This window comes from Galleria mellonella, unplaced genomic scaffold (assembly GCF_026898425.1).
Source record: "Galleria mellonella isolate WM207_F2 unplaced genomic scaffold, CSIRO_AGI_GalMel_v1 utg132, whole genome shotgun sequence".
Classification (NCBI taxonomy): Eukaryota; Metazoa; Arthropoda; class Insecta; order Lepidoptera; family Pyralidae; genus Galleria; species Galleria mellonella.
Genome location: NW_026441989.1, coordinates 2,064,798 through 2,092,433, shown reverse-complemented (window position 1 = coordinate 2,092,433; position 27,636 = coordinate 2,064,798). Strand labels below are relative to the sequence as shown.

At 32.5% G+C, this 27,636-nt stretch overlaps 1 protein-coding gene across 1 annotated transcript in view; it reads left to right on the top strand.

Annotated features, from left to right (window-relative positions):
* LOC113518546 (uncharacterized) overlaps positions 1 to 20,855 on the top strand; it is an 88,481-nt gene extending 67,626 nt beyond the window's left edge. The window contains exons 11-18 of the mRNA XM_052903051.1: positions 343 to 571; positions 2,721 to 2,995; positions 7,122 to 7,303; positions 8,293 to 8,478; positions 12,196 to 12,355; positions 13,110 to 13,234; positions 14,601 to 14,770; positions 16,875 to 20,855. Of these exons, the coding sequence (XP_052759011.1) occupies positions 343 to 571; positions 2,721 to 2,995; positions 7,122 to 7,303; positions 8,293 to 8,478; positions 12,196 to 12,355; positions 13,110 to 13,234; positions 14,601 to 14,770; positions 16,875 to 17,079 (1,532 nt within the window). The 3' untranslated portion in view covers positions 17,080 to 20,855. The remainder of the gene's footprint in view (positions 1 to 342; positions 572 to 2,720; positions 2,996 to 7,121; positions 7,304 to 8,292; positions 8,479 to 12,195; positions 12,356 to 13,109; positions 13,235 to 14,600; positions 14,771 to 16,874) is intronic.
* Positions 20,856 to 27,636: the final 6,781 nt, after the last annotated feature.

Sequence of the window (27,636 nt, the reverse complement as noted above, 5' to 3'; positions counted from 1 at the left end):
GGGCGTAACAGTATACTCTGTTATGTCCATGGTACTGTTCATGTCTATTGGCGACGGTTACCACTTTCCATCAGGTGGGCCGTCAGCTTGTTTGCCATTCTAAGTTGTATAAAAAAAATGATTTGGTGTGAATATATGCGTTATCGAGTATATTTATTTGGTTGACTATTGTTTTAGAGATTCAGTTATTTTTTTATTTTAATTGTAAAATATAATCGAGTTAATTTACGTATTGTTGTCGTGAATACTCGACTAATTTTGAGACTCCTAACTATTCCACAGTTATTGTATATGAAAATTTTGTTAGTCTGAGAGTGTAATATGAACTTTGTGGGTATACAGTGGATAGAATGGCGATAATAGACAGCAACTCGGCGGCGAACGAAGTATCGCATAACAATGGCGGAGGTCGCATCGGGTGTGGTGCTACTGTCCGCGCGTACGGTCCCGGCGGCGCGCGCTCCGGTCACTTCGACACAAGAGCGACAGCGTGGCGGTCTCAGTGCGTTGTGCACTTGCTTGGTGCACCCACCGATGTGGTGCAAGTGTCACTGTTTAATTATAATCTAAGGTAAGATTTATTCACATATTGACGACAAATATAACTAATTATTATATTTGTTCAATAACCTTTGCGGTTTTTTTTTTTCTCTTGCTTCTGTCGCTATATTTTAATGCGACAACCTTCATATCTTCGTCATGTAGTCTATCTTATACATTTACAGAGTTTTTTTCCCTTTTTCCGAGTTAAATATAATAATAGTTTATCATATATATATGTCATAATATAAAAAAATACTACTTTTTTTACTTACTTACTTTTACGTACGTACTTGTTACTATTTGTGTTGGTCACTAGTTTAAATATTTAGTTCCGTTTTCCTTGCAACAGCCTTTGCGGTTAACATATACCTACTCGTAGCCATAAATACCAAGTTCAACATTTAAGCTTAACGAAGCATGTAAGCTTAACGAAGATTAAATTCAGTTTCAATAGTTTATTTAATCATTTTATTATTTCATTATACCAGTACAGTCAGGCAATAAAATATAAAATAGGCTGATGATAACTTTTTTAATATAAATCTAAATATATGGATATGACATACGAAATATCAACATATAAGTAGATAGAATTTAATAAAAAGCTCCTTATTACCCAAGTAATGTACGTTTGATCTTGTCTTATTAAAACCTAGCGGGTGAATTTACGCATATTTTTAGGGAACGATATTTTAGTCCATCTATTTATATTCGCGTCAGGTCCATTAAACGTTACATTGTTAGGGAAGCAAACAAGATAATGAATATTTATGTACAATACATTAGTAACCCTTTAAAGCGGCTGTATCGCATAACCGTCCGGACAAGCATCTTTTTTAGATTTATTCGACCGCCTCCTGACCAAGCCGCCGACCGCAAATAATGAGGGATTTCAATCGTTACATTGTGATTTGTTTGTCATGACCCCAAAAAATATATACACGTGTAACGAATAACAGAAATTTATAACAATTTCGGAATAAATTTACGTATCCTAATCATTAATATAAAAGCGAAACGTAATTGAAATATAAAATGATGTTTTCTGTTTGAAACATTGAAGGATAAAATGAGCACAAAATTAGTGTTATATTAATTGAAAAGACGCAGCAACATTTAATGAAAGTTAAGATTGTGTCTGTATGTATATTTATATAGTTTTCTATAAAACAATTTTAAACATCTATTTATGATCGATTCATAGAGAACTAGTTTCAGAATGTTAAAAATTTATACATATATAGCCTAGGAAACTTAATTTTTTTGTCATGTATTACTAAAAATTCATAATCCCATCTTTTTCAAACGATTTCAAAAAGAGGGAAATTCTCAATTCCGTACTATTTTTTTTTCTATATTTGTTACCTCATAACTTCATCGCTTGTAAACTGATTTGGAAAATTCTATTCTTCTTCTTCTTCTATCTGAAAGGATATACTTACAATTTAGTCCCATAGAAATTTTATCAAAATAAGTTCAGTAATTTAATTTTTAATTCAAAATTAATATTGAATTAGGTTTATTTATTGTAGAACACAATTTTATATTTACTCGAACTAAAAGTTTGTTGCATACATATTTATACATACAAATTTATATATTGTTTTTCGATACATCGCAAAGCTGTGAAACACTCGATCCCGCTTCGCCCTACTTGATACCGCTCGACCCCACCCCATTTTATTCCATTTTGTTCCATTTGCTTTTTTAAATATATAGAGTATAATGGATTAGTATTAAGATTTATCAGAAAATTAATGTCGAATTTAGGTTTCTTTATTGTTTATTATACGTAAGTAAAAGAGGGTAAAAGGGAGATAAATGATTATTTCTAAGTAGATTTTTTCCATAAAAAAAATTAGATTTATTCGTGACAAAACAGACTAGTTATTTAGATTTAAAAATTAAATTACTAAACAGATTTTGATATTATTTTTATGAAATCAATCTGAAAGTATTTCAAATAAAGAGTTTTCCAAATTGGTTTTTATTTTAAATAACGAAATTTTGAGGTGTCAGACAAAAAAGATATAACCGAATTCAGAATCTCCTCCATTTCTGAAGTCGGTTAAATATAATTATTAATATTAATCCGCTAAATTCAAACGTGCTTGACAAAATGTTTATATGTCGAAGAGTTACGTTCACAACTCTTACTACCTATTTTAATTGTTCAGGTTACAAAGCTGTCGATCTCATATTGAGATTATAGAAGGTGTCCACGAATTTGGAGGGCGAGGTGATAGAGGTGATCGATCAGAAAGAGGGGATCGGGCTCTTTTAAGAGTTTGTGGGCCATCCGTGAGGGAGGCGAGAGATCCCTCTGGAAGATTCCTCATACGTCAAGCGGTGACGTCCAAAGGTGCTAACTTGACTATATTGGTGCGACGCGCTACGTCACAAAGCGTAGATGAAGAAGAATTCGTGGATGGTGCTTTTGCATTTCACGATGGTGAGTATTTTACAAGGTAGTGTTATTTTATATTATAGAAGTATAGAAATATCAATGAGAAACAGGTATAACCTTACCAGCCTTTAACTGTCCACTGCTGAACATAAGCCTCCTGCTTTGGGAGTTTTGCTAGTAGTTGCTAATCCGCCTAGGTAGGGGGGAAAGGGATTGTTAATAATGGAGACTGAGAATCCCATCGCTAGTAATATACGCAACCAGGTCGACCTCCTCATGGTTCTCCCTGGAAACTATCTTGCTTAATTTCTGATAAATTCATCATGATGGGCTAACTGGCCTGTTTTCATTTTCATCTATCACCCTTCACTGGTGCTCCGCTAGCATATCCCGTTAGCGCAGGCCATACCATTTTCACGCATCAAAAAAACATCCGCCTAGGCAACCGCAGTTAGGCTTTAGGGATATTTTAAGAGGGACCCTGATGTCGATCCCTCGCTGTTCCTTAGTCGCCTCTTACGACACTCACAGGAAAGGAAGGGGTGGGTATGCTGGGACCACACGACCAAGGTATAACCTATATGCGATCATTTAGGATTATGATATAAACTGTGAGATGTAATCCTTCATATCACAATTTTATTTAGAAGTAAGAAATACTACTTATAAGCTTCCACTGAGATTTCTTGTCACGCAGTTATTAGACTGGGTAAGAAATAAAAAAAATCGAATGTTTTCGCTAGGCTTTTACACACGCGTGCAGCTTCATACAATTTTCACGTGCTCCAGAATTCTACGAAAAATACCGCGCGATGCAAATTTCAGACTCACCCTTAATGTTATTGGAAGACGAGCAGAAAAGCTTGTGCCCAAGGCGGAAAACCAATAAATATTAAACCCCACACGAAATTCCATTATTTTTATAAAATCGTTGTTGTTTTTTTTATATATTTTATTTATAACATACGACATACCTATATATCCAGTAAAATGAAATTTTGCATCTTTTTAAGGGAATATTCTATTAAGAATCTGAATATTATATTAATCGCAAAGAAAATGTTTGAGTTTCCATATTAACACGGCGCATTTATCTGTACAGTTAATATGGGCAGCACTAAATTTTTCATCATTTTTGATACATATTACTTTCAGAAAATATTCAGTTTCACTCATAGAATATACTTTATTTATTTATTTATTTTATTTTATTTAACACTTTATTGCACCAACATAACATGATTTGTTAAAACAATTTTCAATAAGTATAGTGTAGTACAAAAGGCGGTCTTATTGCTAAGCAATCTCTTCCAGACAACCTTCCATAAAAGGATGTTAATTTCACCTTTTATATCAACTATATATCAGTTGTATGGGTATCAACCCTTCCACTCCCGTAGGTGTCGTAAGAGGCGACTAAGGTCACTTAATAGTTGAGGAATGGGCAGCAAGGTCTCTCTTAAAATATCATCAAAAGCCTAACTGCTAAACCACGTACCAAGCGTGGCAACTATCGGCAACCCTCCTCCCTTCTCGATGGGGGAGGCTTATGTTCGGCTGTGAACAGATAACGGTTAATATGATATGATGATAATATGTTTCGTTTTATATTATTATGAGTTGAAGCAATATATATGCTGCTTATAAGAAATAATTAAAAACAGTAGAAAATTAAAAGATTAAAAACCGGACAATCACATATAGCAGAAAGCGTTGGGGAAATCATATTTTTAGCCGAGGATAGATACAGGCTGAAATGATGACGATGAAGAACTTATTTGATTTAGCTAAAACCTTAGGTCGTAATAATTACTTACAGATGAAGGGTTTTATAGGTAGGTCTTAAATTACAGTAATAACCCTTTATTATGACCGTAATTACTCGTGTTAGTAAAACCTCTACTATAGACTGATGTAGTATGTTCGCGTGGCAAATTGTCGTCTCCAGTTACGAAGGCGGCAGGCTATAAGTAATAACTTCCTTAATCTTGGAAATGATATCGTATTCTTTATATAATGTAAGCCATAAGGCTTTATTTTCAAATGTATTACACTAAGAATGAATGTATTTCATTGTTTCCAGAACTATTTATGATTTTAGTATTACAAATTATTAGATGAGTCATATTTGACCTTATGCGAATTGAAAATCTTTATCGTTTTCAAACTATTTTAACTTACAAGAGTCGTTCTACAGATATTCACTATTTTTTTACTACATCATAACATTATTAGTTGAATTAAATGCAAAATATTAAACCGTATTAAAAATAACAAAATAATATGATAATCACCAAAGGCAATCTCATAACAAAGGTTATTATACTTATTTAGGAGGCCAGTTCTGAAATCACAACTACTGTACCCATTTAAAATGATAATATTAATATTAGTACTGTAACTTATTTCAACTACAGCTTTGTTTTTATGAATAATAAATTTCATTTCATTTCTTACAAACGTCTTGGTTCAGTTTTCTTAAATCTCTAGTAGTTCATTATTAAACCAATTTAGTAAACAAAGCCCAATATAAAATGAGTTCCTAAATAAAATAACCTTAATATAATATATAGTTAAACAGTTATTACTTGATTACATAATTTTCTGAATATTTCAAGCTTAAAAAGTAACACAAAATACAAACCCAAGCCAAATGTATTGGATTGAACATAGACCCATGTAAGTAATGAAAACGCTGACGTTGTTCCCCTTATGCTTTCTCTTTTCTTTTTGCATAGCTTTTGTAAGCAATCACAGGCGAGGAAATGGAACGCGAAGTCTCTGTTCATCGCTTTGACATGGAAATTATATCGGATTAATACGCAGCTTTTATAAAACTCTTTTATTGATACTTTAACATTATAATAGCATCTTATAGGTGCAATAATTTGAGTGCCACAATCCAGTTTGTGAGGATTCAACCATTTTGTATATTTATTTATATACCAATTGTTTACAGTGGTTTGAATTAATAATATTTATTATAATAAATTGTGATTGAAATTTTTGCATGTCATTACATAAAGTAGAATATATAAAACTACATTCATTAGTTTATGCACACCATATTTCAAGCAAATAAACTATTTTTTGTTTGGTCATGTGAATCAATATACTAATATGAAGTAGCCTATGTATTAATTTAGGATATAACCTAACCATGTACTGGATTTATTTAAAAAATATTAATGCATAGAAAAAAAATAGTTTTATATCATATTGTGTTATGTAACATTATAAAATTATTAGAACGCTGTCATAATCTAATTAAATAAAAGAATTTAGTATAATTACTTAATTTTTTCTAGAGATATAGGTACATAGGAAATGCATCAGATGCATCAGAAATTCAAAAATTATTTATTTATTTAGAATATTCGATTCTCACTTTATAGTTTGAATTCATTACGAAGGCGGAAGAAATTGATAAATTACTTCCATCAGTAACAGGACAAATATATAAATTACCATCAAAAATATTAAACTCACTGTTTTTCAATCCTACTGCAAGAACCATGGTTATGATTTAAACATGATCTCACGTATTGATCATATCACTTAAAATCAGTATGGTCAAATAAATATATAATCGTGATAAGAATCCTAAAATGTTGTATAAATGCATGTTTACGAGAACCATAGTGGTATAGCTGTTTAACACATTGTCTTATTTTCCAATTGTAATGGATTTGATCAACGCACAATAAATACATTTGTATTCAAAACCATATATGTTTGTATTTAGTTGGGTGATTTCTATATATAAAATGTATACACATTTACAAAGAAAAGTATTTACGTATGTTTATCAGTTGTCGTATTCATTGAGCAAACTCTCCCTGCTTACTAGCCTTGTAGATTCCGGCATAGAAGAGGCCACTCCTTCCTTTCCCGTGGGTTTTATAAGTGGCAACTAAGGGAGCTTATGGTTAAGGGAGGAGTAGAAGGGGCTCTCTTACATCTAAACATCTCTAAAAGCCTATCTACGGTTGCCAACCCGCCTGCCAAGCGTGGCAACTACTGGCAAAACTCCCGTTAAGGGGAAGACTTAAGTTCAGCAGTGGACTGTTAATGACTGAAATAATAATAATAATTTATTATTTTCAACACTGCTTAGTTTGGTACTAGATGGAAACTTGACAAGAGATATTTATTATATTCTTTTCTGTAGAGCATCACGAAGGCACAGCATCCCCGGATGCAACATGTGCAGCGACCCATTACGGGTTGGCTGCGCCCACGCACGGTGGCGTCGCAGCTCCGTCACATCATCATATCTTCTGGAACATTGAAGAAAGACTGTTATGTACTCATAGATTTATACCAGCTGCAAACCAAAGCGTAACCATTGAAGTGAGTCTACCTCTACATATTCATACTTCAAATAGATTTTTTGGTTATGATTTATTCAAATACATTCAGATATTCTGTTATTGTTTCTTTTACCGGTGGAATAATAAATAAGCTAGCAACTTACAGTACTCCTTGTCTACGAAGATAAACAGCTTCGTATTTGTATGTCATGTTGTACCAGCCATTCCCAGCTCTCAAGAATTAATAACTAGATTGAACATTTCTTTTCATAAAAATTGGAATATAAAATATCCGTAGTGCATATTAATGTTACTTTTTTTTTGGAAAATAAACAGTATTTTAATAAACTAATAATTAAGAGAGAGAACAAATATGGGGTTAGTAACGAAAACTACATTGACTTTATCGAAATGAAGATTTATTACTACATATTCATGGAATTAAAAGCGTTCATAACTTTAGTTTGATGGAGCGTGGCTATGTTGCAATTATCTGCCAATTTTCAGTTGACTTAAAAAAGAAAGACGTTATCACATCGGTTGTATTTTTTTTTGTGTTTGTTACCCCATAACTCCATTAGTTCTAAACCAATTTAGATTTTTTTTTTATATCTGAAAGGATGTACTTATTGATTAGTCTCATGGAAGTTTTATCAAAATTAGTTCAGTTCAAAATAATTGGTTTGTCACAATTTAAGACGGTTTCATTTGTGGTATACAATTTTAATTATACTGAATTAATATTTTTATACTAAATTATATTTTGTTTAATTCCAGTACTATAATTAATCAATCAATATAAGTATAATAATAATATATCATAAATTAATCAAGTAATTATATACCTACTTACTTTTTACGAAAGGCTAAGTAAGGCTAACTGATTTAAAATGTTCATGTCTGAAGACTCCGTAACTGCGAATTATGTTTAATATTAGGAACTTTCACGGCCAATTATAGTCGCTTACTATCAGGCGAGAAATATTCTCAATAGCCACATTTGTTGTATAAAAAAAATACAAACAACAGATTCAACGTCTGGAACGCATGTGGAGCGCGGAACCGACAGGAACAGTCGGTGCCGCCGGGTGCCGCACTGCTTGCGGCGACGCTGGTTGCGAGTGCCGGGCCAACACGCCACTTCACTACCATGACCACATTGCACTTGTAGCAGGCGATGGCATTCATCTGTCGTGCCTTTGCGGTGATTTTCAAGTAAGTTATGAGGCTCATTTTCATGCATACCTACTTGTTTTACTTCTAGAAATAATAGAAACCATCTCATGTTAGTGACTCCGTAAATAATTAACCAGCTTGAATAATAATTATATAAACAATTGTATAATAGAATAAATTGCTTATAAACTATTGCGCTATTGCCGCTTATAAGATAAAAAGGTTAAGCTACGTATCTAATCTACAAACGGCAATATGCTATTGTTTCGACTACTTGTCTATTTATGGAGTCTATTGGCACTTACCCGCGACTTCGTCTGTGTGACCGGAATATGTTTACTGTAGTGAAGGTACTTTTGTAATAAAAGTTCGGAAGGTAGTAATAAAACCTGGAGTATCAACTAAGGTTGTTTTAATTGAGTGATCCCGTATTTCCTGGACATTACATTTACTTCTCGGAATAAATATAAGCTAAGCGTAGTCTTGCTCTATCCTACATAGTACTCTCTCTTCGTCCTCTTCATTACTGAAGGTCGTGTCCTTGAAAGGTATCTGTTGTCTTTCTTATGATGCTATTCCATTTTGCACGGTCTTCAGCTTCTTGTAGGGCAGCGGCAATTGACAGTCCCGTTAGTACGTGTATACCAAATTTCATAGCGATTTGGTAAGCCATCAAGGCGCTATGAGGTAGCAAACTATTTAAATATACTAATATAAATTTATATATTATAAAGAACTAAAAGAAATGATATCTACACTATGATATTAATAGGAATTTAAGGTTGAAATAATTTTCTCTTTTCAAGTGACTTTAAAAAAGAAAATGTTCTTAATTCGACTTTTTTTTTAATATATTTTTTAATAATTTTCGATAATTATTTTGTAAATTAAAAGAGTTTACTATTATGCTGTTGTTATTAGGTTTTATTCTAGGATAATAATTATAAATTATACTTTAAATTAAATATATTCTAAATATAGATAAGTACTTCTTCAAGTAGATACGATACGCAGATGACTACTCGTTAAAATGAATTTATTTGGGCAGACATTATTGAAAAATAATTGATATTAATGGTTCCAAACACAAAAGACGACTTTCAAGTCAATCACTGAGCAAGTTACAAATGAAATCACACGCTTAGATATTCTATTTAATCACAGAATTCCTCTATAATTAATTACAGCTATCAACTTTATTCTTCATTAAATGAATTATTTTCTTGTTGTATGTTAATAATTAATAAATAAATGCCTTTGTTACTTTAAGTATATTTTAATCTAATTACTACGCGTTTCAAAGGTCACTCGTTAAGCTCTTTGGAAAGAGGGCAACAAATAAATTAGTCTTGGTACTTGAGGCTTCTGCTAACATCACTACAGGATGGACCAACCCTTCAGTAGCCTTCTCCCGGGTCTGCACGGTCCGCATAATTAACTAAGAGGGTTACTATTAAGTATGTAACAGCAATAAAGCGTGGAACGTCCGCTTAACCGTACGGGGAGGACTAAAAGCAAATATGGCCTTCAAATATTTACAGGCACGTATCTACCCTCATATACATATACTCTCATTCTAAAGTCCAATATGTTTATTATTAACTATCTTTTTGCCCGCTACTTCGTAAACGTGGCTTTCAGAAAATTTATGAAATAGACTACTTCTAGACAGCGTCTCAGAATGAAACTTACAGCAGATTTTAAGTTCAAAATACAACAAACACATCTTCAGAAATACACCAAAGGAATTTACCACACAACACAATTTACCAGAGGGAGACTTTGTCGATTGCTTGGGTACCTCTGTCCCATTCGTGTTTCAACCGTAAAGCAGTTGTGTTTGCATGGCTGTGTTTCGGTTTGAAGGGTGGGATATGGCGTGAATTTACTGGGTACGGAGGTATAACATCTGAGTCCTCAGGAATGGCAACGCATGGGGGGTATCATGGGCTAAACAGTATACTCTGTTATGACCATGGTACTGCTCATGTCTATAGGCGACGGTTACCACTTTCCATCAGATGGGCCGTCAGCTTGTTTGCCATTCTAAGTTGTATAAAAAAAATATAATTGTGAAAATAGTACCTATTGAATATTTGGTGCAGTAATTTTAGTGTGACGCCGAAACAAACAGACAAACACAAAATTTCTAATAATGATTATTTTGACATTTATTGGTCTTATTTTTTAAATATAACATGTACATATAACATTTACAGACATCGACAACTAAAATTTTATTATATTAGCAAAACATTTAATAGTAAAACACTAAATCTCATCAGTTAGATAGGTACTTTATTTACCATTAAATCAATTTTAACAGTTTACTTTCCAAAGTAATTTTCCTCCGCAAACTTGTAAGCCTCTTGGTAATAAAATAGCAATTAACTGATTACCAAGTCGGTTAGGTAAATGCGTGAAGCCCTTCCATAATTTTATTCCAAGTATTGATTTGGAGGATACGAATATATGTACATATTTTATGCGTAAACATGCGTACACCTACATTATTGTAGTAGGTATTTAATGCAGAGAAACTTTTCTTCTTCCATTTTCACGATTATACCTAATGTCGGTATCGTGTAACTTGGTGAAGTTAATATTATTGCGTCGAATATTCGACGTGTAGCTTTTATTATTGTACTAACTTTTACCCGTGACTTCGTTGGGATCATTATCATAGCTAACCAATGTACAATTGGTTAGCTGTGTTCAAAAAATATTTCTCATATGCCTAATTTCATGATAATCGTTTAGCCATTAAAGCGTCAAAACCAAACAAACAAATACATTTTTCGTTTATAACATTAGAATGAATTGATGTTGATATTTGCTCGCGTTTAATTATTAACAATACTTTACCCCTATTACGAGTTGACAGTGTCAGCAGGAAATTATCACGAGAAGGCATTGTTACAAAATGAAGTTTGGGCAATATCTGTAACGGGCGTAGGGGTCGGCGACCATCGGCGCTCATAAAACATGCCCTAACTGGCGGCGTGTCATCCGTCGTCCCCTGTTATTAGTGGCCGGGATGGCCCCGGGCGACACGCCGGAGTCTCGCTCCTGAAAATTCAATTACTTAGCAGCCGACTACGTATGGGTATTGCGTAGACAGTTGCAGGGCATATTTATCAATAAGCGACACACGTATTCACACTGTGTTAACCACTCAATCAAACACAGTTTTGTCATCAGTATTCTAAAGTATTCTATTATATGTATTGAGGTAACTATGTAAAAACATATTTTCAATTTCATATGTTCTTTCCTCATGTACGAATTTTGATCTGTAATACTGAATATAAATAAATAAAAAATGAACCTCCTTATTCATAAAAACGTCAAATCTCTCATAATTGGACTGTATTGTCTCTTTCTTTTACATTAAATTCCCAATTTAAAAAAAATTACAAAACATTGCATAGTTAAAGTATATTTGTAGAAGGTTTAATTTTTTTATGAATAAGTTGGAAAGAATAATAGAAACATATATAATAATAAGATGTCAAGAAACTGAAAGTGTTTTTTTTTTCGACAGAGTTTGTTTAATTTAATTAAGATAGCATGAATTAATTCTTTTCACAAATCTGAATTCGCTTAGTTTCCGTGCCGTATTTTTCTTCGCAGACTTCAGTTTTCGTTGAATTTATTAAGGAAACATTGTAATTAGATGAATTCAGATGTAAAATTTCTATTATTTGATTTTGATAATTGGTAATGTTCGATGTAATTTGCATATCATTGTCGTAGGCGGCGTGGTTACCGGTGGTAGTACGAAGTTGGACCAGCGTCCGACTGGAATATTCTGTGGCCCACTATACATACGCTAGTAGGGGATTCGATTACGCAGCGGCATACAGCTTCAACAATGATTCCATGTGTGGCCAGCGCACGTACACGACGCATTCTGGTAAGCATCCATAATTTCCCATGCATTCACTTTAGTGTTGCTTAATAATCGTTGAATATCGATTATTTATCGATAGTTTGATTATGGCTACAAGTTCATTTTATACCTGATTATGTACTTGATGATACAATATAATACATTGGGTATTAATAAATAATCGATTATAATTTACGATAGATAGTATCGATTTATTGATTCAATTAATCAATAGTGTTGTATAGAACTAGCTTTGATTATAGTCTATAGCAATAATAGATTATTAGATTATAATTGCGTAAAACTTTAAGGACATTCGATATCTTTAAGGTTATTCTATCTGATCACAATCGATTATTAGGCAACACTAATTCACTTCTTCGTATTACTATCACGACACAAAACGTAAACTCGGATAATTCTATAAAGATGTCTCGCGGAGGAGGCAATATACCTCGAATGAACCCCATAGAGCCCCAATCGCACAAAGCGAAAAACAAACAGTTCAATTTGACATTCGGCTCGCGTCTCCGGCCTTTGGAAAAACGCGTCGGATATTGTTCATGGCGGCAGCGTAGGGCGATTCCGACAAAATTACGTGCCACGACCCAGTTTTAGCCACATTGAATCGAAAAAACCTTGAACAAGATCGTAAAGTTCCAATTACAGCGTTGCTATTGCGGCGACTTGTGTCTGCCTTCTCATTCCATTATTACTCACGTAAATGTCACGTTTAAATTTCTTGGTTTTCCCTCTTCACATTTATTTTCGTGCGCAGGTGAAATATCGTCGAGGAACGTGTCTGTTACTGGAAGTTTGAACGAGTTTTTCTACCAGCAGTGCACTTGGGTTTTAGACTCGAATGTCGAGAGACAGCTCTTTATTGATATATCTTCAGAACAGGTAATAAACTAACAGAATTTATTCAACATATAATAAAATAACACTTAGCTATAAATTTATATAATATGGATAACAACCTTAGTGGTACAGCGGTTAAACACGCTGTTTCGTTCTCCGATAATTGCAAATTCAATCCCTGTAGAATATGGGTTAAAATACGAATAAGGGCACCTGATTCGGATTTTTTTTAATAATACAGTCATGATTGGCGATGTTTCTAGTTATATCCATCATCAACATTGATCTTGCATGCATATTTGGTTAAAATATTATTTGCAATTATTTATTTATAAGCTTTTGTACATTCACTTGTAATATAAATATTAGGTTATAACAAAAACATATACAGGTGGACTTATCCCTTAAAGGGATTTCTAAGTTAACCTTGAGAACTCGAAAAGAGAAAGTATCTAAAGGGTTCATATATGGTGCAAAAAATAAAACGATAAATATCTTATAATATTTAATTGAAGAGAGATTCGTCTCTGTGTCGCTGACATAAATGTATCTAGTTTATTTACATACTCACACAATTTATAATAAAATAAATAGGTCACGAAATCATTTTAAAAGGAGCGTACTTTACTGAAACTTTCTTTAAGGGTAAATACCTTTAAAGAAACTCATGGAATGAAATAAATGGAAATCCATTTATACTTTCTACAGCAAACCATATTGATCAATCTTTTATTTTCATAGATAGAAGTACTCTTAACAATCCGATTGATGAAAAAGAATTAATACGTGGGAAATTTTGTATAAATAAAATACCAACATCCATTCATAGCGATTTCTTTCATCTATAAAAGTTTATTATAAGAGATTTCAGAGATAAGCTCACCTTTGTACATTAATAGACATATATATTAGTGTTGATAAATAAAAAAAATAAAAAAGAACTATTTTGACAGTCATAATGGATAAGTAAACAAGTAAGAGTGTAGATAATGTATAAATGTAATATCGTAAAAAGAGAATGCCAGACTAAGAATGATAACTCTTAGTCTATATATAATAGCCATTGGTATACAAAAAAAAAATTAAATTCGACATCCCATTTACATACTGTCCTAAAATATAAATTAAAAATATATCGGAATCACTAGACAGGAATGGAGTCAAATACTTATCTTAAATAAGAAACTATATGTCTATATGTGGACGTTATATTTTTTCAAAAGTAAAAATAAGATCAACATACCTATTTTGTATAAATATTTTAACACTCTTGTCTGCAAAATTTACTCGATGGCTAGATATGAGTGCAAAGTTAAAATGCGCTCCGTTTTCGGTGCCTTTGTTAATTTCTAATTGCGTGTCTAGGATTTTTGTATATCAATGAATACAGTATAATATTTTTATATAGGATAAGTCATGTGGCTCATGGAACATCACACTTCACGAGTGGTCGGGTTCCGGTGCGCAGAGCGACGCAGGCCTGGCTGCGGCTGCTGGCGAACTATTATATACCTTTTGTGCTCGACATAAGAATCATACTTACACGCTACCTTGGCGACTCAACACTGTTGTTATAAGGTACGTACATTAGACCCTTTCCTAAATGGCAAGGGAATGCATTAGGCGACTACCTAAAATCGATATTCATTTTAATAATAATATAATTTTTCTGCATCAACATTTAAAAATGTTATATCCACAAGGTACTATTAATGGCAACCTACTTTCATACAATTGTAATAACATTATCTAAAAGCGTTGTTTTTTTATTATAGTACTCGATTATGATTCTAAATATTCATGGTTATAACTCAAAATTTATTTCGAGAAATTATCTGAACAATGGAGAAAACCGCGTCAATTAGACAAATCCATCAAATACTTTTAAAGCCTTTGGCAAATACACAGAAAGTTGGACCCTACGAACGACTTTGCTTTATGCTAGGTATTTACATGTTTTCCTATTTTATTATAATAAAATGAGTAAGAAATATTATCTACAAATAATTGGGTGCTTAGTCCTGTAGTCTTGTTTTCTCTAAACTTTGTATTTTCCATTTCAAGTAAATACTTCATGAATTGTATAAACTTTTTAAAATACTTACTAATATTTTTGTTTTCTTTTGAATGCAAATATTACTAGTATTATTAATGATAACAAATTCTTTATTAAACAATTGAAGCATATTGCTACATATTGCAAATATACAAAAATACTAATATCATCCAGAACTGACTCGTGTATACGAGATAAACGTGACCCAAGAAAGTTTATCACTACTCGTAATCATCCTTGTCGAATGGCTATATAGTCCTGGGCACGTATCCTCAATAGCAGAAAAAATCTTTCTGCCGCTGCTTTTAGCTTGAACAATTTAGACGAGAAAGTGCTCACTTTTCAGATATCCATTTGATAAATTATTTATGAATAGCCTTTGGCCTAACACCTATCGCCGTGCCAAATACGCGGGAGCGCATGCTTTTATTAGAGTTGCTACTTTCTCAGTGTAAAGATCTTTTTTCTTTGTGCATATTAGAGGAATCCGTAAGAGGGTACGTGGCGTGTTTCCGAAATGACATTTCCACTCGTAAATCCTGAATAACGATGTGTGAAAACATACGTTTGTCGATAAATCGGGAGCTCGTAACAGAAACATCCTTCAGATGCCCTTTTGCTTATCTGAATTTTAGGTTTAATAAGAAGTAGCTTTTATATTAACATCTTTAAAATTCATATGTAATAATATTTTGAAGTAACTTTAACAACCCTTTAATATTCCGCTGTTGGACATTTGCCATTTGCAGAAGTGGTCAAACGAATTAGGTTGTAAAAGATTTTCACATACATACATACGTAATTAATAGCAGTATTTTATGTATTAAACTATAAATAATATATAGCTTACCTACTCAAATGTAGTCCTGTTATGTATGTACGTTAATAGTATTCAGTAATCAAAATATTAAATATTCAAAATGTTTACTCGCTCTATTATTCTATCAATATTATAATCTAAACTGTAACGTTGATTAGGTGTTAATGTATTACATACATTCTTCACAAGTAAATAGTAGTATATTTACATTCTTTCAGCAATAAACAAACAAACGATAATGTGTTGATTATAACAATTTTACTTATTTGTAGAGTTTTCTACCAGACTGTACAAATGTCTCTGTCCCTCGGTGTTTCAGCTATAAAGTAGCTGAGCTGGCATGACTGTGATTCGCTTTGAAGGGTGGGATATGGCAATAAAATTACAGGATACAGAAACATAACATCTTTAAGAATAGCAACGAGTGAGTACAGTCGTAGAAGTGTATCTTGTTATATCCATGTGCTGTTCTTGTCTACAGGCAACGATTTTAATTGGAGGAAAAGGATCTGTTAGTACACGTAATAAAGTCTTAAATTGTTCCATTGCCAGCTATATTGATAGCTCTGTAAAATTCACCTCAACGTGATTTTTTTCTAGATTAATCTGAAGGTAAATTTTTGTTGAATTAGCCATGATGAGATAGCTGAGCTAACTTCATCTTCCGGCATCGCTATTTAACGCAGTATATATCGATAGCGTTGGCGGGATTATCATCGCATATTCTTAAAAAGGATTTCACTTGTTTGCAGTAGACCATTAGCTTGTTTGCTGCTTTAAGTGACATAGATAATATTTTTTCATAGGTTAGTTGCGTTGTCGCGACAACAACCGCTGTATAGGATTCGATGGAGATCACAAGTGGTGCGTGCTAACAACCGACTCGGGCCACCGACGCCTGTTCCCGCCGCTTCGGCTGCGGCTGCTGACCTCACACAAACTACATTAGCATTTATCTTCACGTATTTACCGTGGTTCATAATTGGGAAAGCTTTACGACCAATGCTATAGTTCTTAAAAAGAAATTTCTAGTCGCACGAATTTCCGACAACTGGTGTGTTAATGTGTACATATACAAATTGTAAAGCGTGAGCCGAAACATGTAAATAGTGAGTGAACACAGTGAAATATGCCTTTTATGAATTAGTAAATAGATCTTTAAGTTGAATAATAATAGAATAATAAGCTCTAGAAGAGCATATGAACGAAAATGATTCTAAACGAAAAACAAATATTATATGTGTGCTTAATTTTTTAAATTTGATTTTTTAGATATCTCACAGTCGTAAAATTTATACGGATTTAATAAGTACAATCAGTTTTATATGATAGTGTCAAGAATAGACAAAATTGTCACATATATTCAAATTCCAGAAGAATTATGAATTTCGGGCTGGAGACTGAGTAGTAAGATACTTTATAAATCTTTCTAACATTACTAAAGTTCATATGTTTATTTGTTACAGCTAGTTATGGGACAGATAAGGTTGCAAAATACCTTTAATTTGATAATTTTGAATATTAATATAAAATTCATATAGGAAAATTACAAAATTTCCAAATTTACTACCGATCACCTTGTGACAATTTTATGAAACTGACTGTACTTTTACTGCTTGTTTTGTTGGTGTTGTTTATCCATCAGTAATATAAATTATATGTGTATTAATGTCAATTACAAACTAAACGAATACAGCCACACTATATGGTAAATTTATATATAATATTTTCAATGGTTAAACGTTTTCTGACAAATACAAGTTTTGTTATGTATATTAGGCATTTTACAAATTTCTTCATTATCTATTCTTCTGGTCATATATCTAGATATATAAGTTTAAAATATAATGTTGACACAGGAAGGTGGTGCTGATTCTAGTCTAAGTTACAGTTAAACACAACACGCAAGCGAACAATAGTTTTTAGAAAATTTCAGGATCACATCATGTCTACGTTAATTTAATAGCAAAAAATGAAGTTTTGAAATGAATCTATCAAGCTGAGTCGAAGTACTCAGATGAAATCGCAGACATTATTTCAATTCCATTTTCTTCGATTTGAGAGAAATTGATTAAGCCCGAGGTGTTTTTTACTCTTCCCAGAATCCTTGTAGTACAATGGTTACTAAGTGATTTAGCTTATATTTTATACTTTGTTCCTAATTTATTTTTAAGCTATAAAATTTTAATTAGGTATACAGTAAAAGGCCTGAACAAAACAAAAGAGTTTTTGAAACTTTTCCTGAATATTTTAGGTACTGTTTATAGCCTCCGGAAAACATGTACACAAAAAGCTATTACTTAGTTTTGGTTCGTTGAATAATAGAATAATATCTTTTATTTCATTAATCCTGTAATATCATACAAGTTTTTTTCTGTTATGTTTTTTGTTATACTATTAAAAGATAGTATTTTGTTTTAAATTGTGATATTTTAATTAAATAGACATAATTATTTTCACATATTCATTGCAATATTAATATTGCCGTGTATAAAGTAGTTAATTAGTATAATTAAATAGTATTCGGCCACCATAACTACTGGTATCGATGTTCGAAATTGATGTATCTGTGGTTCACATAATGTTGTTACAATAATTATGTAAGAGAGTATGCATATTATTGTTTATAATTATTTGCAAATTTGTTTGCGAGTAAGTACTCTCTATGTAATGTTCTAATTAATAAATCCTTATTTAATAAGATGTTTATAGTTTAGTTGAATTGTTACGTAATGGAATTGTATATTGTAACAAGAGTATAACTCTGCATAAATTGAGGATGATGTTAGTTTTAATCACTATTTGGTTTAAATTGTTTAAATAATGAAATGTAATGAATAATAATCAATAATCTTTAATGAAGCACACAAGAAAATGCATTTAAATTGTAGAAGATGATTTTGTAATGTAAAAGTTGGAGATTTTTATTTAAATATCTACACCTAAATTTGAAAGTCTTATCTCAGAATTACTTGTAGAAATATTCAAATGCAGCATTGAAATGAAATGTAATAAACCTAATTTGTCAGATTACAATGTCTGAGTGTTTACATATATTTATGGCGAAGCTAATAAAAGGCATAACGAATACATATAATTAAAACAAATCCCATTTTATGTAGTCTCTTTTCCACCTGCAATGCGATTCGATTTACGTGTCTCAAGAGGCATTTTTTTCTTTTCACAGACGTAAACATAAACAACTTAAAATAATGAAAACTAAATGTTCCACTACCGACTTACTTATGGTAATATTACAAAAACTATTCACTGATATCAGACCTTCTTTCACAAGAACTTCTCACTCCATAGGAAGACAGCCACAGCCATACAGCTGCGCCTGTCTATACTTTTTCGACATTTAATCATCAGCTCATAAAAAAAATTAGTTCATATTAATCACTTTTGAATCAACTGATGAGAAACCAATGACAATGGATACATACACATTTATGGACAAAAAAATCAATTGCCACATCTATTCAAATCTGTTTCATGAACACCGAACAAACTCTGCCGGAGACTATGTATATTTTGTCTGTAAACAAAATTTCCTGACAGTTTTTTTTTTTCTGTGTTGAAAGTCGTGTACTTGCACGTGTAGACTGTAGCAAGCAATTTTAGTGGTTATATAATGATCAGAATCAGAATCTCGTCTATGAAGACCATAAGTTAGTTGATAGATTCGCTCTAGCGCTAGTAATGAATGTCACGTCAAATTTTAGACGTGTACGATGCGACCGTCGGATTGTGGATTGCGCAAATACGGTGTTGATGATTAAATATGAACGAACAGTGTTTTGTGGTATTGAATATTGTTGCTGATTGTTGGTAGTCGGAATTTTGATTTCTGTTGTGTTGATGAAGCGTTATAAGATTGAATTGATCAGCTTATTCACTGAAACAATTTGTGTTTTCGTGTGGTTTTTAACTCAATACGAATTAAGTGTATTTCACAAAAAAAAAAAATCAAAGTGTAAATTATATTATTACAATACTTTAACGGTGTAGCAGCTTTTAATTATTATACAAAAGTCACATTTTGGTGTTGAGTTAGAATGCTGAAGTTAGATTTTGTGCTTATTTTGTGTTTTATATGTTTAGATAAAAATGGGTTATCTGTATGATAAGATTAATAATGTTAAAAGACAATCAAGTATTGTACGACCCACGATTTCACAAAATCATAGCACGGAAAAATTATATACACGTTCAAGAAGTGTCAATAAGTAATAGGCTCGAACACATGTCATTGTACTAAAATGTGAGTAAAATATTGAAATTTATGTTGGCGTTAAATGTTCATAATCACTTGTGTAAAATTTGATATCACCCAATTAGCTAATATTATTAGTCATGTAGATGTACATAACAACTTACCATCTACGACTATAGTCTAAGAGCTGATTGCAATAAACTTATACTTAGCTTTAATAATTGTTGATGTGGTTTGGAGGTATTACACTGAAACGTGTCCAAAATGTAAAAAAATGCACATTACGTCCAATTTGAGATAAATATTGATATAACGTTATGATTGCTCAAATGAACATCGATGAATAGTAGTTTATTGTCTTGCAACTCCATATTACATACAACATTGTGGTTATGATGCGTGAAAAGCTCTGTGTCATCATTTAAAATGATTTTAGAAATATCATAAACGTCTATAGATGTTAGGAATGATTTATTGTCGTCAGCTCTCTCACTATATTAGGTTAATATGAAATTCTAATTTAATAGATGATTCCGTAAATAATGTTTGTTACACCGAAATAGATAAATCGAACGCAGCTTGAGTATTATTTTCTTTCCACGTAACTTTCCTTGTTCTTTAATTATAAGCAATTTCAGTGAAATATTATCATCATAAATAACTTCAGTAGGGGGGAAAGGGATTGTTAGTAATGGGGTCTAATAGCCCCATTACTGGCAATTTACCCTCTCAGGTTGACCTCCACGCGGTTCCCCCTGGAAACCATCATGTTTAATTTTTGTCGAATTCATCATGGTGGGTCAACTAACCTACATTCATTCTCACCTATCATCTTCTACTGGTGCCTCGTCGGTGTATACCAATAGCGCGGGCGGGGTTACCAATCCATTTTCACCCATTAAAAAATATATATATATAACTTCAGTAGGTAATATCTCAAGGTAATATAGAAAACACGACCTACAAAATTTCTTCAATAAATACTATAATTTTTTACATTAGTAATGTTCTTTAAATAGATAAGAAGTTTTCAATTGAACTTCATATTTTTGTATTTATATTACGTAATATTATTTTAATGTTTTTTATAAATTGAAATGTCTCAAGTGTCTCAAGTATTCTACGTTTGTTAAAAATAAATTTGATTTGTAAAACATATTGTCATTTGATACAATAAATATAGGAATACTCACGTCTGTAAATTGTTACAGAGTAGTCAGATTTATTTATTGATTTAATAGCCTTTGTAATTAATATATGTCATTGTCATATCAGCTTTCAACTGTTCACATAAACCTCCCCCTAGGGAGGTTTTGCTAATAGTTGTCACGCTTGGCAGGCGCAGTTAGGCTTTGGAGATGCTTTAAGAGGGACGCTTTTACCCATCCTTCGCCCTCCCTTAGCATTTTACGACAACCACGAGAAAGAAAGGTGTAGCCTATTCTATGCTGGAACCACACGGATTAGGGAATGTATATTTGCAAATAAATACTCCATTTTTTATTTGAAAACAACATGAAAGACAACAAGGCTACCGTCGTCTTGCGAATTAATTTTATTAATTTAAACATCAATATTTTATAACTGAAATTACTTATAAAAGAGTGAATCCTCACGATTTCCCACTATTCTATACAGTTAAAAGTATTACTATAACTTGAATACTTCATACAAAAACGTCAATCGTGATTGTCACAGCTACAGAAATAAGTAACGTCTGTGCATGTGACAATGTGTGCATGTGTAGTTAGGAATAGTTATTCTTACTGTGATCTTATCCTCTTCATACGTCTTAAATATTGTATCCTCTGTCCTTCTCTGATATCGGTGACTGTTAAAGCGTAGACTAGAGACATCCGTTTTTTTAATGGTTGATAATAAAATGGTAACCCCGTCTGCGCTAACGGTATACGCTGGCGGGGCACCAGTAAGGGATGATAGGTAAGAATGAAAAGGCTGGTCAGTTAGCCTATATAGATGCATGTGGAATTCAACACGATAATTTCCAGGGGGGGACTACATGGAGGTCGACTTGACAAGGTACCAATTGCTACCTATGGGATTGGTTGCAATTGGTACCTTCATTTCCTTCCCCCCAGAGACATTCATTACAGTATGGTAGCTGACGAGTGTTTGAGAGAGGGTGAGCTTTTTTTAATGGGTGAAGATGAAATGGTGAATTCGTCTGCGTTATCGGTATACACTGGCCGGGCACCAATGAGAGATGATAGGTAAAGATAAAAACAAGTTAGTTGACCCATCATGGCCGATGATTCATCTATAATTAGGTACGATAGTTTTCAGGGGGAACCGAGTGGAGGTCAACCTGTTAGGGTATATTGCTAGACCCCATTAACAATCTCTTTCTCTCAGAGGGCGAGGTTAGATCGCAGTGGGCGGCAGGGAGTGTCTGTACTGTACTTTTGTACTATTACTTATACTGTGGTATTACTTTATTACGTTGGTTAGGCCCCAGGTGTCTACAAACTGAAATATCTTCTTTTATCCTCTTCGAAACTTTTACTGGTCTTTATAGTTTCAAACATATATAACATACTGTTGGTGAGTTCAGAAGTTAGGTACTCCAACTTCTCAGACGGACTTATAAAGTTTCTAAAGAGGCTACCTCGTACCTGATGAGTATCATATGGTACCAAATGCTATCGGGACTATGGTATGTAGGTATGTATGTATGCATTTAGGTACTTAATGACATGTTTTATATTTACTGTTTATTGTTTTCTCCAAAAGATTACAATAGTAAACTTATTCTAGATATAAACAATTACAAGAAATAATCACAATGAGAAACCAATAGGTGACCTTATCGCTAAAAGCGATCTCTTCCAGGCAACTTTTGGATGGAGAGGATTAATTATAAATTATATATATATATATAACGTGTCATTGATTTATAATTATTTATTAATGATGCTGATTTAGAATGAATGTGTACTCGTGATTTCATCATGAAACCGGGATATATCAACTGATCGAGATGAAAAAGTCTATATCCTTTACGCCGGATAATTAGTGTATTTTGAATTGTATGAGGATAATTTGAACAATTAGGATGTACTAAGAATTGTATATATGAGTATCTATATAATAAACCCACCTTTGTCTTTTTGTCTCAATGTCCTCTATCTAAAGGTTATCTGGAAGATTGCTTAGTGAGGTCGCCTTTTGTATCACCTATCATTAAAATTAACTGTATTTATTATTCTTATAAATGGTGCAATAATGTGTAAATAAATAAAACAAAAATATTTGTATAATACGAATAAATAATTTTTATTTAAGTAAATTTAATACAAAACATTTTTTAAATAGTGAATTTTTTATAAATCTATCGCCCAGTTCGAAATGCAATTTCAGCTGAGAAGAACGGGCAAGAAATACTGTTGTTGCTTTTTTCAAATAAAAGTTTACAACAAAAATTATAAATGGATTAAATTACTATTACAAACTTTGCATCGATAAAAGAAAGGAAATAAAAAACTACAAAGCTACAATCAATCACAGTATTCTTGAACAGACCAGTCCCTACTAGAAGCACCCATTCACGAATATGACGGATGAGCCAGCCATTGTTGTGTTCAACCATATTATGGGGAGCCCAACGACCCGGGTCACTACTGGACATTAAAATGAGCATTACTCGTACTTGTTTCAAGATATGCAATTACGTCAAAAGTCACTTATTATACTATTATTTGATTAATTTCAACTTTAATAATACTTTACAGTAAAAACTACAAAAATATCAGCTACAATGCGTCTAAATGATAGGTAAACAAAAATATTACATATTTACTACAGAATGTAAATGCAACCAACATTATTTAAGATTACTAGATATTAATATTTACCAGAGGGACACTTTGTACAGAAGTCGTTTGCTTGGACACCTCTGTCCCATTTGGATTTCAACTGTAAAGCAATTGTGTTTTCATGGCTGTGTTTCCGTTTGAAGGGTGGGATATGGCGTGAATTTACAGGGTACAGAGGAATAACAACTGAGTCCTCAGGAATGGCAACGCATTGGGGTATAACGTATCATGGGCGAAACAGTAAGTATACTTTGTTATATCTATAGGCGACGGTTACCATTTTCCATCAGGTGGGTCGTCGGTTTGTTTGCCAATCTAAGTTATATAAAAAAATCTTAGAATAATAAAAATAATGAACTCTAAAAGCGAATACGAAAAGTTAAGAAAATAGCATCAGAGATTAATTGTATAACTACCAACGAATTGACTTGAGCTAATAAAATCAAAGAGTAAATAGTGAACGGAACTCTATCAGTCGGATCGTTCAGTTTAAACTTTGCAGTGCCAATGTTCCCCTCTGCCTTTCTTTAAACTTCCGCTTTTGCCTTTGAGGTTTCTAAGACGGAAATTTCTTTTCACGACAGGTTCCGAACTTGAGTGCTATTATAACTGCGTGAACCGAAAAGACATTGAGCATTGCAATATATTTTCATTAGGACTAATTTACAAACTTAGACGTAATATACTACTTTTACTTACTCTCCTTTTATAAAATATTTCTTTAAAACTAACTTTAATAATTACTACAAATAAAACTGAATCCTTTTTATAAAAAACATAGTACAAAAATGACAAAATTTTGATATTCCATACTAATACAAAGTTTTTAATTTTTTGACGTTTCTTAATAAAACTTAAAAAAAACAATCAATTTCTTCATTTGTCTTATAACAGTTACATGTCTACATAAAACATTTCATCATACAAAACTATTAAATACAGGTATAGGCAAAAAGTTTACCTACCTACCTATACCCGTAGCATAGAATTTCTAGCATAGAATGTACCACCCCTTTCATTTCCGTGGGTATTGTAAGAGGCCACTAAGGGAGCTTAATGGTCGAAGGATAGGCGGCAACGTTCCTTTTAAAATATCACCAAAGCCTAAATTTGGTGAACAATACGCCTGCCAAACCTGAGGACTACTGGCAAAATCCCCCAACAGGGGGAGGCTTATGTTCAGTAGCGTATATTTAACGGCCGATATAATAAAAGGAAAAGAGTGTTTTTTTTTATACAACTTAGAATGGCAAACAAGCTGACGGCCCACCTGATGGAAAGTGGTAACCGTCGCCTAGAGACATGAGCAGTACCATCGACATAACAGAGTATACTGCCCATAATACCCCCCATGCGTGCCATTCATGAGGCATGCATTTTGTTACATTCTGCTGGATTATATACCAGGAACTCTTGATTACCAATATTGATCTTCTCTCCAATTTTACTTAGTCTTTGATGTTTTTCTTGACCAGGTGTCTGAATTTTTCCGTTTTTGCAATTTCAAATACTTTTTCAATAGGTTTGAAAAAACATGTACTTACAAAGATCTCCTTCACTATGTTTCAAATTTGAGCGAATATTGAGTCTGTAGGATTCTAGTGTTTTTTTTTTTATGATGAAGATCTCAAGTCAAAAACTATTTATTGAAGAGACTCAAATAAACTTTATGCCAATACGTCTTGTACTGGCATGAAGTTTATTTGATTCATAATAAATCAATAATCAACTCCCCTTCAGAGATAATTCGAAATATCCGCGAAAGAGCGTAGGTATTCTCTCATAGTGCAAGTTCTTAACACATGGACATTTTATTATATCTAGTGTGATCACTCTATCACTCTATTTTTCTGATCAAGGCTCATTTTCCATTACTTCCACCATATTTTTCCATTCATTTGTCTGCTAAGTTAACAAGATCGCACTTGCCAGAACTCGCTCAAAATTTCTAGCGTATTTTACAACATTACCCTTGAGTTCCTTCATATGAAAAAATACTCTATTTATAAAGGATTAAACTTATTTGTTACTTTTATTTTTCTTTTTAATTATTCAAATAATATTCAAATACTGTCCCGAATGAAAACTATTCAATTCGAATATCAAAAGTATAGAATATTTTCAAGCACTAGTCACGCTACATCTTTGTCATTGATAGCACGAAGAATCAGGGGGGGAAAGGGATTGTTAGAAATAGGTTCTAACAGTTCCATTGCTAGCAATGTCTATCAGGTCGACCTCCACGCGGTTCCCACTGGAAACCATTGTGGTTAATTCTCACGGAATTCTTCACGATGGGCTAACTGACCTGCTTTCACCCTCATCTCTCACGGTGTCCCACCAGCGTATGCCGATAGCGCAGGCGGGGCAGCGTATACCATTCCATTTTCACCCATTAAAAAAAAAGCACGAGGAATCGTCAACAGCAGCGGCAATCTGTTAAGTTCAACAGTGAATAAATAAATAATTATCTTACTGTAATTAAAAAAAAATGTCTGTAATTAAAACTTTAATCGTGATTAGTTCGAGATCTCAATTGAAGTTAATCCTAAGGTGTAAAATAAATTATACTAACGTCATTCGTTGTTCACTTCTAAATATACAAGTAATTTAGACTGTCACTACCCTGTGTGTAATGCAATTTTAAATCCTTCTCTTTCTTGTCCGTATGACGATTGAGAGATTGCGAAGCCCAAAAAAGAATGTTGGCAATCTATTGGATGAAGTTCCTTACATACAGTTGTCAGCTTCTTTGTTTCCCACTCAAAGGAAACGCAATTTAAACTACATGCGGGCACAGCAAATATTCATACCGTTAACCCGTCTTCGTTCTATATAAACAGATATTTAGAACTTTATTTTTAAGGTTTCTTCTGAGAAATGAGCTCTAAATAATAATACATGTTTAAGTTCTGTTATAAATGTTTATTTATCATTATTATATTACTGTATATTGATATATTAGTTTTTCCAAACCCTTTTATACTTGCATGACAATTTTTATTTTTAAGTTGACATTCAGTTTTAATATTCTGTAGCAGACACCTTTTTTTATTGCCATTTTATTTTCTTAGTATAGAGAGTTAACCAGAGCTTTTTATTTATTTATTTATTCTTTATTGCACAATAAAATTTTGTACAAATGGCGAGCTTAATGCCATATGGCATTCTCTACCAGCTAACCATTGGGTAAAAACAGAAAGCGTATGAAGGGCAGATGTGGTGAAAAATATGTGACAATTATAGTAACACATTAAGGCAATACACAATATAAATATAATATACACATAAGAAATGCACATATAATACATAAACATTACTTTTAATATATATGGATAAACTAATACATATGAAATATGTACATATATATATATATATATATATATATATATATATATATATATATATATATATATATATATATATATATATATATATATATATATATATATACATACATATACATAAATTAAAACAACGATAAGCATTATGAGATATAATAACTATTGAGTAACCTGT